A 19,360-nucleotide genomic window follows, 5' to 3' on the forward strand; every position below is an offset into this window, starting at 1 on the left:
TGATAAATATTATTATAAAATAAATTGAATTTATATCAACACAAAGAGATTTAAAAGTGTTATGCTTTTTCCTGGCAAGATATTGTCATCTTTCTGTTTAATCGAGAACTATAGTAACATACAAAATATAGTTTACCACATGCCAGTATTTCTCCTTCAGGAATTTCTCTGTTGAACAGTTCAGAGCATGTTTTTCAAAGAGGAAATATTTGGCTTGTAGGGAGAAGTGGAAATCCAAGCTTAGATGTATAAGGAAGGAAACTGTCATATAGGAAATGGATATGGTTAAATACTTGTGGGAGTAAGATTTGAATCAGTTGGTAAAATGACCATTTGATAATGCTCTGATAATATTTACATTCTAGATTCCTTCATCAATTAGATTAAATTCTTGTATAATTGCTTCATTGAGCTCTCAATGAGGAAATAGTTGAAATATTTCAATGCTTTATTATCTTAATATTCCACAGACTGTTTAAAGTCAGGTTGTTGTATTTTGGAAGGTGTGGTGTTCTTGCAGATGAGGAAGATTTTAACAAATGTTTATTTCAGCAAATGATTCGCAAGTAGCGGAATTGGCTGTGACTTACTTTCAAATATTACATTTTGTTTCTAGAAAATGTCGTGAATTTAGTTCCAGTGATGCAATGTTTAAAGTGTCCTGTGCATCTGATTATGCATGTAATTTTTATAACAACTTAAAGTTGTGAAGTACTGTCAAATCTATGTTGTATAGACATCATAGCAGTCCTAATAGATTCTTGTTTTTAGTGTCAGCTTTTCAAAAAGGTTTGAAGGTATATCAACTCAGCATTTAGCCCATTATCTATCTCTATCCTGGGCTGCAAATTGTGGCTTCCAGGCATTACTGAGGTACTCTACATCTGATTTTAGCCCTAACAAGAATGTGTCTCCAGAGGTATCACTGTCCTCACATACAGATGAAGACACTACAGGTCAAGTGTGTTTGGCATAGGGGAGGAGTCCAGCAGTTGGTTAATCATAGCGTGAACACGTAGGGTTAGGCTACCTGGGTTTAATCTAGCTCCACTACTTCAGACTCTCTGACCTGGAGACCATTTCTTAACCTAAGTCTCAGCTTCATTGAAAGGACAAAACAATACCAGTCTCGTAGGATATTATTATAAAGATTAATAAGATCTAATATATGGAAAGTTGTTGGCATACAGTGTGTGCTCAGTAAGTATCACATATTATTAAGGAAATTATTTCAGGCCACTTACTTGGTAGGAAGGACACTGGTTAACAGTACCCCATGTTATCTTCCTCTTCTGTTGCTTTCTAATCAAGGCAAGAAATGTATACATGAAAGTGACTAGTATTAAGGTGGTTTTACCAACTTTAAGAAGGGAGAGGTCTGGGCGCCTGGGTGGTTCAGTCGTTAAGCATCTGACTCTTGATTTTGGCTCAGGTCATGATCTCAGGGTCCTGGGATCGAGCCCCACATCGGGCTCCCTGCTCAGCGGGAAGCCTGCTTCTCCCTCTCCCACTCCCCCTGCTTGTGTTCCCTCTCTCGCTGTGTCTCTCTCTGTCAAATAAATAAATCTTTAAAAAAAAAGAAGGAGAAGGGAAAGGTGGTAGGAGGTCAAGAAATAGAGGCAAAACTTTGTGGAGGGGCAAAAATTGCAGTTTGGGTCAAAAGGCCCTGACATAAAATAAGATTTCTAAAAAGTCATATTGGTGTATTTTTAAGGTGAGAATGCTAAGGGAATTCATCTTTCCTGGACTCATCTTTGCACAGTATTTACTTAAATCCTTTACTATTTATTAACCTTGAACATAAGAGCAACAGAAATATTTTTGGAAGAACTCTCCAGTGATCCTTCCTTAATATGCACTTGTCAGTTTTCCTACTTACACTATTAAATATTTAACCTCCCAACATTTAGAATTGTAAGCGTTGTTGTTTAAAAAAGAGTTTGTTCTCCTTATTTTTTCTTTCAAGTTCCTTCAAGACTTTAATGAAATCCCATTGTGCTATTTAATGTTTTGACTTTCTTTTCTAGTTCTTATTTCCTAACTTATATTCCCAACTCAAGGCAGATTCTGTCTGATGTATAATTGTGTTGGCCAATATCCCCAATACAAGGCCAAAAACAAATCGTAAATTACTCTGAGATGAATAGTCTCAGTGGTCCAGTAACTCTAGTTGGAACTGACATCAATTCTATTCATTAAATATTAATTTTAAAAGATTCCTAATAAGATAATGTAGACATTTTAAAATTTGATACTAGTAACATCTATCCATTTTTACAATTACTTTGCTTCTTTCTGCAATGTGAGGGTTTTTGATTTTGTTGTTTTCTTTTTAATGGTAAATCTTATGGATATTTGCTTTAACTCTTAAATGGTGCCCACACTGGAGCTTTTGGGAAAGTAACAGAGTGTAGTTAACCCTGACATTATGACGTTTTAGTGCATTCAAGCAAATTTGGCCATTTGAAAGCAAGCAGCAGCAGAATAGGAAGGGAGAAAAGACCTTTTTCTCTTCTCCTTTTCAATGAGAAATATTAAGCATTTCCTTTGATCTTGATTAACTGTTAGACTAATTTATGTACCTCAAACTATTTTTTTGGCCTAAGGAAATATGTTCTCTGGCCTTTTGAAATTGTTACATTCAGAGGCCAAACTTTTGGCCTCTTCTTTAAAAGCGGTGTGTTTCAGGTTCTGCAAAGGCAAGAACTTGGCATAAGATTGCAGTGTGACACATGCATTGATTTACCAGAAAATAGATTTCAGCATGAACATGTGTTATATGTGAGGCTTTGCTCAAACTGAGAGTAAATCTGGTTATTAATAAATCTCGTTTTTCACCGAGCCAGAAGATCTTTGGCACAATAAAAAATCTAATGAAATAGTCTTAAAAAGAATATCAAAGTCCATTTTGTTTAATGATTTCTCTTATTTAAATATTAAAGGTCAAAAATAGATAAGAAAAATGGAAATATATTGTAATTGTATTGAAAAGGTTATACTTTATAACAAGATAGTCTATAGGATCTGGGAAACACTGCTAATAATTAAAGTTACCATTTATTGAACTGCTGAGCTGCCGTATGCCAGGAACTTCACATATATTCTCATTATTCTTCACAATAACCTGGCAAGATGGTTTTTTGTTGTTTGTTTTCAGTTAACAGTTGACATATTGGGACATACACTTAGAGAGCCTACACATTTAGTAAATGGCAGAACTAAGATGTGAACTTAATTCTGTCACTTACTAAGATTAAATGAAATGATATTTGAGAGTGCTTTGGAAAAATTCTAAGTAAGTACACAGTAGCTATTATTACGCTTCAGTTGTATTGCCTCCCAGACTACACACACACACACACATGCACACACACGTGTGCAATGAAGAAGAGAGATGGAGGGGAGGAGAGAAAGCATTGCAACGTGCTACCTCCAGAAGTAAGCATCCCGCCATGGTATCAGACTTCTCCTTATATATATAACCCACAAGGAGTTAGAAGATAATAATGAAGGAGGAGCCACTTTTGAAGATGGAATACATAGGAATAAACATAAAAATTCATGTGCAAATCTGTTTTGCGAACAACTTTAAAATACTATAGTGGGACAAAAAATACAGATTTGAACAGAAGGATAGAATGATTCAAAATCATAAATATGTTAGTTCTCCATGAGTTGCAGCCATCAAAAAAAAAAAAAAAGAAATCTTGCCATTTGCAATGACATGGATGGAACTAGAGGGTATTAGGCCAAGCGAAATAAGTCAATCAAAGAAAGACAATTATCATATGATCTCACTGATAAGTGAAATTTAAGAAACAAAACAGAGGATCATAGGGGAAGAGAGGAAAAAATAAAACAAGATGAAACTAGAGAGGGAGACAAACCATAAGAGACTCTCTTAATCATAGGAAGCAAACTGAAGGTTGCTGGAGGAGAGGGGGGCAGGGGGATGGGGTAACTGGGTGATGGACATTAAGGAGGGCATGTGATGTAATGAGCACCAACACTGGAAAAAAAATCTCCATGAGTTGATTTATAAATTTAACAAGACTCTAGTAATAATACTAATTGCTTTTTACTCTAAAACTAGACAGGAGGATTCTAAACTTAATGGAAATATATTTCTTAATAAGGCTGATGGTTGATTCTTTCTCCTCACCACTACAAGTTCACTGTTTAGATATAGATAGATAGATAGATACTAAAATCCTTTTTATAGGTTATGTTCTGAGGAACCTTATTCTCATAAGTAAATGAATAGGAGTGGGAAGAGTTTGTACAGCAGCACCATGCAATTCTTTAAAACTCTTAAGTTATATGCCAAAAATCATAATGAGCTCATCACAACTGATTTTTAATAAATTATTTTGTTATTTTTTACTAAATTATTTGTAATTATTTTTCGCACTCTGTCCACTGATTTGGAAACCACTCATTGACAAAGGATTATTTACTTAACCAGTAGATAACAATATTTCAGACTGTGTCTTTGTAATGTACATAGAGATTTTCCATGATAGCCCTTGAAATCACTTACTTGAGAAACTCCTTACTATATCATTGCTTTTTCCCTTTTCTCCATAGTTTCATTACAGTCCTCCCCAGCTGACAGGAATGAAGTCCAGGAAAACTGTAGAACAAAATTCAGAGAAGACCTGCATCTGCAAGAAGGAGAATTCTTACTACAGGTAAATTTTAGTAAATAGAGTTTCTCATAATAAAGACATGGTAAATGAAAGATTAATGGATCAGTCTTTTAGTTACTCCAGTTTATTTAGAACTCACCCAGTGTTTCATGTCACTTTCATCTGAACTGCAATAGTGCTGTAATGCTAGTATATGAAAAAATGTAATTGTATCAAGTAGATTGGAAGTCTACTTAGTAATTTCCCTGTTGTATTTCTTTTTTTAAAGATTTTATTTATTTATTTGACAGAGAGAGACACAGTGAGAGAGGGAACACAAGCAGGGGGAGTGGGAAAGGGAGAAGCAGGCTTCCCGCCGAGCAGGGAGCCTGATGCGGGACTCGATCCCAGGACCCTGGGATCATGACCTGAGCCGAAGGCAGATGCTTAACGACTGAGCCACCCAGGCACCCCTCCCTGTTGTATTTCTTTAGCAAGAACTCCTAGATTATTTTAAAGGTTCTCATTTAAGACATTGAATTTATATATGCTTTTCCAGGAATATAGCTTTATTAAAACAGTTAATTGTCTTTACTTAATCGTTCAAAATTGTTCTTAACCTGAATTTTATTTTTCAATGTATTTTGTAACTGTATTGTCTCTTAGCTATGGGCTGTGTCTTATCAACATGCTAAAGATTATCTCAACAACTAGAAGCCCTGATTTTTGTTTTAGAACTCAGAGAATATTTTAATTTTTTTAATTTTTAAAAATATATTTTATTATTTTTTTTGCTCTATTTCTTGGAACTAATACGATGCTTGATTCTTAACTAAAATTCTCAGGCATTTATTTTGTTGAAAAACAGATAGAATGAAGATGTGTGGTGTGATATGTGCTATTACTATTACATATTCATTTTCAGTTCCACCCAGTGAACGGAGTGAAGAACTTAATTTGCCATCATGTAGAAAGTAGCTGCAACTTTTAGTAACTCCATTAATTCATTCTGAAAATCCTTATGTGCAACCCAACAATTTATAACATTTTTTATTATTTTTGTAATTGTGAAAATTAACTTTTGCCCCCATTGGGTTAAACAAATTAAATATATTCAAGCAGGAGTCCTCTTCTTATCCCTGACTGAGGATTTTTATGTATATAATAGCTTGAAACATAAAGGCTCCTTATTCAGGTCATAGGAAAACATTTTTATAATTGCTGCTTTATGTGATTAAACACACACCTTGGGTTATGGAGTAAAGTAATAAGGAAGTCCTTTATTTCAAGTGAAAATAAACAAATATGGAATGCTTAACATTTGATAAAGCAGTTTAAATTATGGGCCAATGATTTTTTCCGTCCTAGAATATTTAGGCAAATTGTAAACATATTCTATGTAAAGGATAGAGAATAAAATAATACTAATGCAAGACTAGTGTCACTTTTTAATTATCTGAAAATTGGAAACATTTAGGTATTTAAAATAAATGCATCTGTTTTGAATTATATTGGATATCACTTGTAAACTAGTTTCCAATAGGAAGCATCGCATATTATATGATTTGCTAGGACCATGGTTGGAGGGATCTCTTCTGGAGGAGATGGCCAGAAGCAATTTAGATATATGAAAACGGCATATTTCATTACATACAGTTGCCATAATGGCATCTAACTTCATACTTTCAACATGTGATTATCAACTGAGTATCCCTAAGACTTAGAGAATGTTTCCAGAGATACAGTATACTACTTGCCATGAAACTTTTAATGACAAATCATTTCCTTTAGTTTTAACAAAGGAGATACATAAAATGTTGAAGTGTTTTATTAAGAAAAATTTAAAATAATTACCTTCAAGCTTAGCTTAAATTTATGACTATTATATAAAGAATAAAAATGAAAATAAAAAGACTTTCTGTATCTTTTCATTATCCATTATTAATTTCAGTCATTTTCGTTTATTTAATCATGTTCTGCCCATGCTGTTTACTACTGTGCCTAGTAGAATCCGTAGCTTCGTTTTTGAGTTAACAGCAGTTGAAACTATAAATAACACTATCAATTGCAGTTTATTTCTTTTATATTAAATAGTAAGTGAACCTCATCATGATTTTCAGATAAGTAGGGCAGATCTTTGTGATTAAGACTAAAAAATGATAATCTCTTTCATTAATATGTAATTAGCATATTCTTTCTGTTCATTTAATAATAATTCAGTATAAGTAATAACCTTGTACCATATAGTATTTAAGATCATTTGAGATATACATAAAATTGGTACGCACATATTCTTTTTAAAGGCTTTCAGTTAATTTCTGACAATTAACATTTGTCTAAAAGTGTGTGATATTGTACCTTAAATTATCTTTGTGTTTTTCTGGCTTATGAGCTTATTTCCAATGAGCTTATTGGAAAGTACTAAATTCATTTGACTGTTTGAACAAGCATCACACTCTACAAAATAAAATGCATACGATCAGTGGATACTCTTCTCTACAAAGAAGATATTTTCAGAAGGAGAAAATATAAAAATGGGTGTAACTGTTACTGCCAACTGAAATTTAAGACTACTTAATTGTGAAGGTGTTAATTATTAAACATTTAAGTTCCTGGTGGGTGCCACCACCATTCATCCTGGGGGGACTTACCAGGTACACATAGCTATAATCTCTGAAAATCCAAAGCATGAAGAAGAACCAATTTTGTATTAAAGTTGCTGTGATTGAGCATTAAGTTGAGCTGTAAGCTTTTCCTTATCTAAATCAAAAGGTATGCATAGATTCCTCTCATTGCACAGTAGATGGAATGTCTGTGTTTGAGATGTAAGCATTTTAACCATTTTAAAGAGAAGATTTTTCAGCAATAAAACTAACAGCCTTAACTGAAGTCAGTATTTATGAGTGGCAATATTGTGATTTAGTCACATTACTAATTTTGTAATTTTTTTCCTTGTAGGCTCTCAATGGCTTTGTGCTGGTTGTCACCACAGATGCTTTGGTCTTTTATGCTTCTTCTACCATACAAGATTACCTAGGGTTTCAGCAGGTAAGTATATTTTTCTCAGGCCATGTAAAAAAAAAATTTTTTTTTGAGAAAATTACTTTTTATTTGTCATATGTTTTAGGGATATAAATGATAATTTGTATATATAAAATGTCAATTAAAATATGCTATAGAATAAAATTATATATTTGTAGCTAATAATTTTTATATAATTAATAATTTACTACATTACAATTTTCTTATATGTTCATGAGATTCATGGAGATTGTTTTTTTATATATAAGAAACATTCATGTTGGGGGCAGATAGGATTTGGATCAGGGGAGAGGGGCGGGCAGACAAGAGAATATTTGCTGTCACATTGGTTACGGATACCAGAGGGCATATGGCAACTATGAAATGAATGAGGTGATATGTAAAGGTATAGGCAAAAATATCATGGCTCATACCTTTAATTCGGACTCAAGCTGATTATGGAAGCTTTCCTGAAGGAAATGGTATTTAAGCTAATCTAAAGAAAGCATAAGATTTAGACAGGTGGACAGTTGTGGCGGGAACACAGGAAAGAAAAGATACAAGTACTGTAAACAGTAGACTGGAAATGCTTTAAGAGATGAACATGTTTAGTTTGTTTAATGTTATTGAATAAATGGTGCATAAATGGAGTGGTAAGGTATTTGTCATATTTGAAGGACAAGAACATCTAATTTGAGAACAGTTTTGTAAGTACACTTGAATACTAGCTATTCTATTTTTTAAAATTTTTTCTTGTTATGTTAATCACCATACATTACATCATTAGTTTTAGATGTAGTGTTCCATGATTCATTGTCTGTGCATAACACCCAGTGCTCCATGCAGAACGTGCCCTCTTTAATACCCATCACCAGGCTAACCCATCCTCCCACCCCCCTCCCCTCTAGAACCCTCAGTTTGTTTTTCAGAGTCCATGTCCCTCATGGTTCATCTCCCCCTCCGATTTCCCCCCCTTCATTCTTCCCCTCCTGCTATCTTCCTTTTTTTTTTTTCTTAACATGTATTGCATTACTTGTTTCAGAGGTACAGATCTGTGATTCAACAGTCTTGCACAATTCCCCGCGCTCACCATAGCACATACCCTCCCCAGTGTCTATCACCCAGCCACCCCATCCCTCCCACCCCACCCCCCACTGCGGCAACCCTCAGTTTGTTTCCTGAGATTAAGAATTCCTCATATCAGTGAGGTCATATGATACATGTCTTTCTCTGATTGACTTATTTCCCTCAGCATAACACCCTCCAGTTCCATCCACGTCATTGCAAATGGCAAGATCTCATTCCTTTTGATGGCTGCATAATATTCCATTGTATATATATACCACCTCTTCTTTATCCATTCATCTGTCGATGGACATCTTGGCTCTGTCCACAGTTTGGCTATTGTGGACGTTGCTGCTATAAACATCGGGGTGCACGTACCCCTTCAGATCCCTGCATTTGTATCTTTGGGGTAAATACCCAGTAGTGCAATTGCTGGATCATGAATACTAGCTATTCTTATGTATCAGTATTTCCTAAATTCTAATGTGTCTAAGACTCACTTGTAAAACTCTAAAATCTTTGGGCCTCAGTTCCAGATACTCTGATTCAGTAGGTCAGAGTGGGGCCTATGAGTTTGCATTTCTAACAAGCTCACAGGTGATGCCAAGGCTGCTGGTTTGAATAGCAGTGTCTGCAGTGTTATATAGTCTGAAGTTTATGTCATATATACAATAGAAACCTGCAAGAGTTTTTGTTAAGGGAATGTGTATGCTGCAGTCTGTGTTTTAGATGAGAACTGTGGCAATTGGGTAATGGATGGCATCAAGATGGTTTAATGCTAGATTAAATTCACAGGGAAATTTAAGTCTAAATAGCTAAACTAGGTAGATAGTGGAACCTGGCCCTGCCACAAAGTCTGACTTGCTGAGAGGCAAGAAGTGGAGGAGGGATTCTAAGCTGGTCAAGGCATAATCCCTTACTCTTCTGGAGTGTACCAGAAGTAAAAATTTAATATAAAGAAAATCATTAGAGGATAGTGAAAGAAACACATAATACTTTTAAGCTTCAGAGAAGTCTAAGATGACTGGATTTTCAGACATGGTTTTGTGAAAGAAATAGGATTTAAAATAAGTTAAAAATAGAGCTACCCTACGACCCAGCAATTGCACTACTAGGTATTTACCCCAAAGATACAAATGTAGTGATCCGAAGGGGCATATGCACCCCAATGTCTATAGCAGCAATGTCCATAATAGCTAAACTGTGGAAAGAGCCCAGATGTCCATCGACAGATAAATCAATAAAGAAGATGTGATAGACACACACACACACACGCATGCGTACAATGGAATGTTACTCAGACATCAGAAAGGATGAATACTTAGATTTACATCGACATGGATGGAACTGGAGAGTATCATGCTGAGCGAAATAAGTCAATCAGAGAAAGGCAATTATTATATGGTTTCACTCATTGTGGAATATAAGAAACCATGCAGAGGATCATAGGGGAAGGGAGGGAAACCTGAATGGGAAGTCATCAGAGAGGGAGACAAACCATGAGAGACTCTCAACTCCAGGAAACAAACTGAGGGTTGCTGGAGGGGAGGTAGATGGAGGGCTGGGGCAATTGGGTGATGGGCATTTAAGAGGGCATGTGATGTGATGAGCACTGGATGTTATATTGCAACTGATGAATTACTGAACTCTACATCTGAAACTGATGTACTATATGTTACATAATGAATTTAAATTTAAAAAATCAATAAATGGATAAAAATGAGCAGAATTTAATGTGTTGCAATTAAGGAGTGAGGAGGTGACCTACTTGACTGAAAAGCATTCAGGTAAGAAAGTGATGGCAGATAACTTTTGGCTGAGTAGTTACAGTGCTCCCCTCTCTCTGGCTTTTCCTATCAGGATGACTGGAGAGCTTTGTGACCATCTGATGTGCATTCATCACCACTGACAAGCACCCAGTAATCTAGCTACATTTTGAAATTAATTCAGTGAGCCACATTTTTTTAATCAGTACGTTAAAAAAGTTTCCTTGTATCCTTTTTCTTTAGTCTGACGTCATACATCAGAGCGTATATGAACTTATTCATACTGAAGACCGAGGTGAATTTCAGCGTCAGCTACACTGGACATTAAACCCTTCACAGTGTACAGACTCTGGACAAAAAATTGATGGTAAGAATGCAAATGATAGTGTGGTGATTTTAAAAAAATTATGTACTTTTTTAGAGAGAGTATGTCAGTGGGGGAAGGGGCAGAGGGAGAGAGAGAGAGAGAAAGAAAAGCAGACTCCCTGCTGAGCACGGAGTCAGACACAGGGCTTGATCTTACACCCTGAGACCACAACCTGAGTGGAAATCAAGAATCAGATGCTTAACGGGATTGAATCATCTAGGTGCCCCTTTCAGCAATATATTTTATAAAAATCACTTAGACTATTGAGAGAGATTGGAAGAAATATGTAAGGTTGATACTCAAGTATGTATAAATTGTTCTGTCTGTAAAATGGACCAAATAAAAAAGCAAACTGGAATATGCAAGTATATAAAAGCTTGTCTCAGTGCAATGCTTTTTTATGTTATTTTTTTAATTTATTTTTTATTTTTTATTGAAGTGTAATTAACATACATACAATGCATTTAGAAGTCTATGAAAGTGTTAAGATAAAAAGTATTAGAAAATATGGATATTGTTGACAACAGATATAAAAACAAAACTGAATAAAGTATGTAGTAGAAGTGATACTCTGTACATTTTAGTTTCTTTTCATAAGCTACTCTTCTGAAAATGATTATTCCTTTTTTGTATTCAGAATAGAATCCAGTTTAGAAATTAACACAAATTTCAGCTATCCAAACACTTGATTATACAGCAAAATGACACATAAATTTATGTTGCTATTATTTCTACAGAGGCTAATGGCCTGCCACAGGCAGTAGGCTGTTACACCCCAGACCAGCTTCCTCCAGAAAACTCTTCCTTTATGGAAAGGAGCTTTGTGTGCCGACTCAGATGTCTCCTGGATAATTCATCTGGTTTTCTGGTAAGGTGCAAAATCTTATGATACTGGCAATTATTATTAATTTTCAGAAAGCAAAAAAGAAAACTGAAACCATTTTCTTTGGTTAGATTCAAGTATGATTTTTAAAACTCCTTTATTAAAATAATTTCATAATGGGAAGTAAAGATAACTTTTTTCAGATTTCCAGTATCTTCCATAACTCAAAATCTCAGTCTTGTAGGATGTAGTAACAAAGACTGAGTGAAATAACATAGAACCTTGTATTTTGCCTATTTTTAGGACTTTTTTAATGTATGCGACTGAGAACTTTGTAGCCCTATTTAGCAACAGAATGCTTACCCTCTTCGGATTTAATCCTTGCCAGACAGAAAAATTATCATGGTGTTTTCTACATAGCTACAGTAACTGCCACCTAGAAAAATGGTTGTATATTCGTGATTGCAGAATTGTCACGTGGTGTGAGGTGCCGTTGGGCAGGCTGAACGTGCAGCTCTAGCAGGCTACTTGAGGTGGTAGTGGTCTTTGTCCTTAAGATAGTGCATTCCGCTGGGTACAGAAGAAGAGAACGGAAAGCATGATCCACATTACCTTTGTGAATTATCAGGAGTTTGAAATAGATAATAAAATCTTAAATATTAGCAAACTGAATTTTGTTGATGTGTTTATTTCTGAAGATAATTTTGCTGACCCAGAGGTAGAATTGTGCTTTGAGATAGTCTTCCTAGTACTGATGTTCAGTTAATACGTATTTCTGAGATGGAATTTATATCATTGGGTCTTGTCTTCTTTGTGTTGCTATCATATATTGAGATCAGAATCATCCCTCAGCCTGTTTAATACACTTTTAAGCAATTAAATTGATCATGTTCACATTTAAATTGTCTTTGTTTCCTCTGTCTTCTAAAAGTGCCCTTTACTGTTAATAGAGTTCTACATTCTTTACGTGAATTTTATTATTCATTGTAGCGTTTTAATAAAATTGCATTTTATCTCTATATAAAAGATTACCATGAGTTATGAAACAGACAGTGAGCTATGGACTATAGCTCATCTGAATTTGAAAATTAATGTGTACTTAATGACTTTATCACTGTTCATTCATTGAGGAAGTGTAGGTACCGAATGCCAAGGGGAGGGGGGACTAGTATGCTAGGTGTGAATGACAGGGCACTTGTGAGCTCAGAAAGTGACACAGGTAATTTTGTTGTGACAATTCCCTTGTCAGCCCTTTTAAGATAGTGTTCGTTTGACTTTTGGGGATTGTTGTAATGGGCTTCCTGTGGAGAAAGGCATGAAAATAGCATTAGTCAGCCTCAGGAACTTTTATGGAATTACCAAGAGTGGAAATGGCCACGATTAGGCCTTTTGAAATGAACAGTTTTAAAGTGTTAATTTTAATGAACTGGTTTTGGTTTTTTAAGGCAATGAATTTCCAAGGCAGGTTAAAGTATCTTCATGGACAGAACAAGAAAGGGAAAGATGGATCAGTACTACCACCTCAGTTGGCTTTGTTTGCCATAGCGACTCCCCTTCAGCCACCATCCATCCTGGAGATCCGAACCAAAAATTTCATCTTCAGAACCAAACACAAACTAGACTTTACACCCACTGCTTGTGATGCCAAGTAAGTAAAACTTTTGCAGTTTTATTTCATTAAATGTTTGTTGCAGTAAATCTCTTTGCACGTAAAACATAGAGTGTAGCTTATAATGTTTATTATTATGTGAGCTGTTACTTCATACTCTGTCAGTATAGCCTTTTAAAATAATTTCATCAGGCTCACAGATCATCTTATAATTTTTTACAATACTTGTCACAATTTGTGTATCATGAAGATGAATTGCTTATATTATTAAGATTCAGTATCCTGATGACATTTATTGTTGGCTTGTTTTACATTTTTATAACATACAAACTTTACTTGATTTTTAGCCCTAGAAGTTTAGTAACTTTCAGAAAATTCTGAAGTAGACTGTGATATTAGCATTCATATCCTATCAAAATGTATCATTGTTTTTCTTCTAATATGGGATTGCAGACAGGTTTGAAAAACTTTGCCCCTCAAAATGGAGTATAAGCATTGTACATTTTTATTAAAGATTTTGTTTTATTTACATAATCTATTCTGTTAGATTCCTCTTTAACCATGCTAATTTTCGTGTTCTTTATTCAGGAGAAGAAAACCATCTAAAACTGACATTAACAGCCATAAACAAAAGAAAGCAGTTACATGAATGTGGTTAATTGTTTCTACCTGCTAATGTAAAATTCTGAATGTCAAGGAAAACAGTGCAGAAAATGGCATATAACCAATTTCTTATTTTACCTTTTTTTTTAAACAGAGGAAAACTTGTTTTAGGCTATACTGAAGCAGAGTTGTGCATGAGAGGATCAGGATATCAATTTATTCATGCTGCTGATATGCTTTATTGTGCTGAGTACCATATCCGGAGTAAGTTATATTTCCTTATACACATGCCTGGAAAATGGCATATGTTCTAGTACATATTTCAGAATATCACATAATGTGTTTAAGGCAACTCCTTGAATAAATTACACTCAGTGTCATACCATTATGATTAACCTGAATTACACTCTTTATTAACTGCTCTACAGCTGCCACACAAGAATATAGTAGTTTAATTACTATGAAAATGACCATTTTGTCAATGTTTTGCTCAATTTTAATAGCATTTTGAATGGCATCACTAATTTATAAATCTGTTAATATAGATTAGTATTTTATTACACAATTTTAAAGCATAAATGACAGAAATATTCCCTTTTTAAAATGAAAATAGGTTTTATCTTTGTGTTTTCCCCAAACTGGATACTCTCTCTATAGTTTAATGTGTTACCAGGGGTTTCTGACCTAATCTTCCCTTTAACCTACTAAATAATAAATTTAGTCTGAAATAGAAAAAAAATCAACTCTGAAGAACTATTTCCATGCATTTTTTTAACATACTGTTTTTAAAAGTTGTCAAGACATGTACCACCTCTGGTGATAAATGAAACACATCCAAAAGTATGTTAGACGGGCTGTGTTTCAGAGACTTTCTTTAATATGTTGATTTGGGGTTTGATAATTTTTGTATTTGATTTTAGTGATTAAGACTGGAGAGAGTGGCATGATAGTATTCAGACTTCTTACCAAAGAAAATCGATGGACCTGGATTCAGTCTAATGCACGCTTAGTGTATAAAAATGGAAGACCAGATTATATCATTGCAACTCAGAGACCTCTAACGTAAGTACACAGACAAAATGTTTCATGTCTTCATTTTATTTCTAATAACACTATGGTTTATAAATCCTCTTATGTGAAAACTTCCAAGTAAATTCTATGAGAATTTTCTCTGGAAGTAAAAACTGAAAAGACAATCTGTATAGAAAGAAGGCAAAGTGAAGGACATTGAGAAGATAGAATTGACAAACATTATTGAATGACTAAATATATAGAATTACAGAAATAGAATAAACAATGAAAACGCCAGGGTTTTACTCTGGTATACGAAGGAAGGATGAAAAGCTAGTGCCATCTGTAAAATAAAAGAAATATAGAAGAATGCTGTGTTTAGTATATGCTTTCTAAGCAAGCAGTGGTTTTTAAGTTTCTTATATATTCTGTGAGTGTTTTGTCAAATACCATATTGCAGATATCTTCTCCACTCTAGAGAGCTGATATTTGTATGTGCCTTGAGGTAAGGATCAACATGGATATTTTCCTTTATATGTATATCCAAGTGACTAGTAACATTTATTGAAAAGGACATCTTTTCCCCCCCTACACTGCATTTTAATTAGGGGGTTCTGTCTGTGGTTCTGTTTCTGGGTTCCATGAGTCTGGTTGTCTGTTTTCACACCAACAGCACATGGTCTTCATTCTGTCTTTATAGTAAATCTTGATCTCTGAATGTATGCTCTCCATCATGTTTGTTGAGGATTTTTTGTTGTTCTCCTTCAAGATTGTCATCTCTGTTCTTTACCCTTTATATTTCCATATATATTTTAGAAATCAGTTGTCAATTTCCATCGGAGTGTCTGTTGGGATTTTGAATGGCATTACATTGAAACTATAGCTTATTTGGGGAGAATTAACATCTTTATAATATTCTTCCAACCTGTGAACATGGTGAATATATGTATGTATATAGGCATATGGGTACATGAGTATGTACCTATGTCTTTGTTTCAGTAAGGGGTTGTATTTTTCTTACCCGAGTCTTACGTATTTTTCTTAATTTTACTTCTAGATATTTGATGTGTGTGTATAGCAATTGCTAATTGTTGATTTTTTTTAATATTGGCTTGTATTCAGTGACCTTACTAAAATCTACTTTTTCTTATAATTTGTCTGGATTATTCCAAATTTTCTAACACATACCATGTATGTGATTTTTTTTTTCTTTTTAATCTTTAGACATTTATTATTTCTTAAAATTCCTTTATTGCATTGGTTAGGCCCTCAGTAAAATGTAAAGGAAATAATGATACCAGGTTTCATTTTTGTCTTCTTCCAAGCCTAAGAGGGAAACCCTTTAATGTTTTACTGTTGAGTATAATGTTTGTGGTAGTGTTTTCTTTTGCTATTTATACATATATATATTTAATTTAGAAGTTTCCCTTCTCTCTAGTTTACTAAATATTATCATCATGAATGGGTATGGAGTTTTGCCAAATACTTCCTCTGGATTCATTGACATGATGATGATTTTTCTCTTTTGTGCTCTATTTTCTTTTTACTTTGTAAGATCTATAGTGATTAAGAAATATTTCCTGATACTAGAAATTTGTGCCTTCTCTCTTAATATTGCTAGAAGGCCATTAGTTTTTAGTCTTCTCAAGGATCCAACTTTTGTTGATTTTTTGTATTTAATGTTTGTTTTCTACTTCATTTATGTCTGCTTATTATTTCTTTCCTTCTACTCTCTTTGGGTATAAATTGCTATATTTCCAACATTTTCTTTAAGCTATTAATTTCCCTTCAACTACAGCCCTAATGTTTTGATAGGTCTTGTTTTTTCTATTCATGATTTGTTTAGAGTTATAGTGGTATGTACTTTATACGATGGGTATTTTCTCGTGTTTTTGTTACTGAATTTTAGGCCAATTCCACTGAAGTTAGAAAACATTTTCTGAGTGATTTCAGTTCTTTGAAATCTGTGGTAGCTTATTTATGATCTAACATATGGTCAGTGTTAGTAAAACATCCCATGTGCTTTCATTAAGAATATATGTTCTATTGCATGTAGGGTGTTCTTCATACATCCAGTGGTCTAGTTTGTGCTGTTCATATTTTTATTATTTGATTTTTGTATTTGCTTATTCTGTTGTTAAGAGGTTATTTGTTGCATTTTCTCATTACTAATGAGACAGGACATCTTTTTATATCTTTCTGGGGCATTTTCCTTCTGTGAATTTTCAGTTCAAATCATTTGCCTGTTTTCTACTGTGTTGGTTGGCTCTCTCTTGGTCCTCATTGGAGCTGGATATGGATATTGTATATGTATATTGTATATATTTATACACACACTATAGTAGTATATATATGAAATTATAAATATGACATATTTTCTCCATGCCTTGACTTGATTTGTGAATTCTTTTGCCATGCAAGCTTTTAAATTTTTATGTCAGTTATGCCACTATTTTCCTTTAGAGATTCTGGGGGTTTTTATGACCCTTCCCACTCAGATTTCTAAAATTTTTTTAAGTATAATTAACATACAATGTTATGTTAATTTCAGGTGTACAACATAGTGATTCAACAATGATATGCATTGTGCAATGCTTACTGTAAGTGTAGTTACCACCTGACAGCATATAAAGTTATTACAGTATTATTGACTATATTCCCTATGTTGTACTTTTCATCTCCATGATTTATTATACCTGGGAGTTTATACCTTTTAATCCCATTCATCTATTTCACCCATCCTCCTACCCCTTTCCCTCTGGCAACCACCAGTTTATTCTCTCTGAGTCTGTATCTGTGTGTGTTATTTTGTTTTCTAGACTCCACATAAGTGAACTCATACATTTATCTTTCTCTGACTTATTTCACTTAGCATAATACCCTCTAGGTCCATCCATGTTTTCACAAATGGCAAAATTTCATTCTTTTTTATGGCTGAGCAATATACCGTATCTTCCTTATCCTTTCATCTATTGATGCACACTAGGTTGCTTCCAGAATTTGGTTATTACAAATAATGCTGCAGTAAAAATCGGGGGGCATGTATCTTTCAAATTAGTGTTCTCATTTTCTTTGGGTAAATACCCAGCAGTGGAATTACTGAGTTGTGTGATATTTCTGTTTTTAATTTTTTGAGGCACCTCCATACTGTTTTCCACAGTGGCTGTATCAGCTTAGAGTCCCATCAACAGTACACAAGGGTTCCCTTTTCTCCACAGCCTCAACACTTGTTATTTCTGGTGTTGTTGATTTTAGCCATTCTGACAGGTGTGAGGTGATATGTCATTGTAGTTTTGATTTGCATTTCCCTGATGATGAGTTATGTTGATAATCTTTTCATGTGTCTATTAGCCATCTGTATATTTTCCTTAGGAAAATGTCTGTTTATGTCCTCTTTTTAATCAGGTTGTTTTTGATGTTGAGTTGTATGAATTCTTTATATATTTTGAATATTAACCCCTTATTGGATATATCATTTGCAAATATCTTCTCGAATTCAGTAGGCTGCCTTTTCCTTTTGTTGGTGGTTTTCTTCACTGTACAAAAGCTTTTTGTTTTGGTGTAGTCCCAATAGTTCATTTTTGCTTTTGTTTTCTAATTTGTTGGCATCTAATTTTTCTTACTAGTCTCTTAAATCATATGTATTTCTGTAGTGTTGGCTGTTACTCTCATTTCTGACTTTTTTTCTTCTTCTTCTTCCTGGCTAAAGGTTTATCAATTTTCAGTGATCCTTCTTGTTATTTTTATAATCTCTATTTCATTTATGTCTGCTCTAAACTCTATTAATTTCCTTCCTTCTACTAACTTGGGGTTTCATTTGTTCTTTTTCTAGTTGCTTTAAGTGAAAGGTTAGATTGAGACTGGTTTCTTGAGATAGGCCTATATCAGCATAAACTTCTTAGAACTACTTTTGCTGTGTCCCAAAATTGTACACCAATGTGTTTCCATTTTCATTTGTCTCCAGGTAATTTCCCATTTCCTTTTTGATTTCTTTGTTGACCCACTGGTTGTTTAATACCATGGTGTTTAGCCTCCCTGTGTTTGTGGCTTTTTTCTAGTTTTTTTCTTATAGTTGATTTCTAGATTTATAAAGAAAAAAAAATGCTTGATTTCAGTCTTAAATTTATTGAAACTTGTTTTGTGACCTAACATGATCTTAGAGAATGTTTCATGTTTGTATTCTGCTTCTTTTGGATGGAATGCTGTGTGTATATAGTAAGTCCATCTGGTCTATGATACCATACAAAGCCACAGTTTCCTCATTGATTTTCTGCTTGATCTATCCACTGATGTAAGTACAGTGCTAAAGTCCTACTACTATTGTATTATTGACAATTTCTCCCTGTAGATCTATCAGTATTTACTTTATATAATTTAGTGCTCTTATGCTAGGTGCATAGATGTTCACAATTATATTTGTTGGATTGATCCCTTTATCATTATGTAATGCCCTTCCTTATCTCTTGT

The 19,360-nt window shown here is 34.1% G+C and overlaps 1 protein-coding gene across 1 annotated transcript in view; it reads left to right on the forward strand.

The window, feature by feature from the left end:
• Positions 1-19,360, forward strand: part of AHR (aryl hydrocarbon receptor) — a 49,659-nt gene that overhangs the window by 21,984 nt on the left and 8,315 nt on the right. The window contains exons 3-9 of the mRNA XM_021689559.1: positions 4,588-4,691; positions 7,587-7,676; positions 10,724-10,847; positions 11,585-11,715; positions 13,116-13,318; positions 14,037-14,146; positions 14,803-14,944. Of these exons, the coding sequence (XP_021545234.1) occupies positions 4,588-4,691; positions 7,587-7,676; positions 10,724-10,847; positions 11,585-11,715; positions 13,116-13,318; positions 14,037-14,146; positions 14,803-14,944 (904 nt within the window). The remainder of the gene's footprint in view (positions 1-4,587; positions 4,692-7,586; positions 7,677-10,723; positions 10,848-11,584; positions 11,716-13,115; positions 13,319-14,036; positions 14,147-14,802; positions 14,945-19,360) is intronic.

The sequence above is a fragment of the Neomonachus schauinslandi genome, chromosome 12 (assembly GCF_002201575.2).
Source record: "Neomonachus schauinslandi chromosome 12, ASM220157v2, whole genome shotgun sequence".
Classification (NCBI taxonomy): domain Eukaryota; kingdom Metazoa; phylum Chordata; class Mammalia; order Carnivora; family Phocidae; genus Neomonachus; species Neomonachus schauinslandi.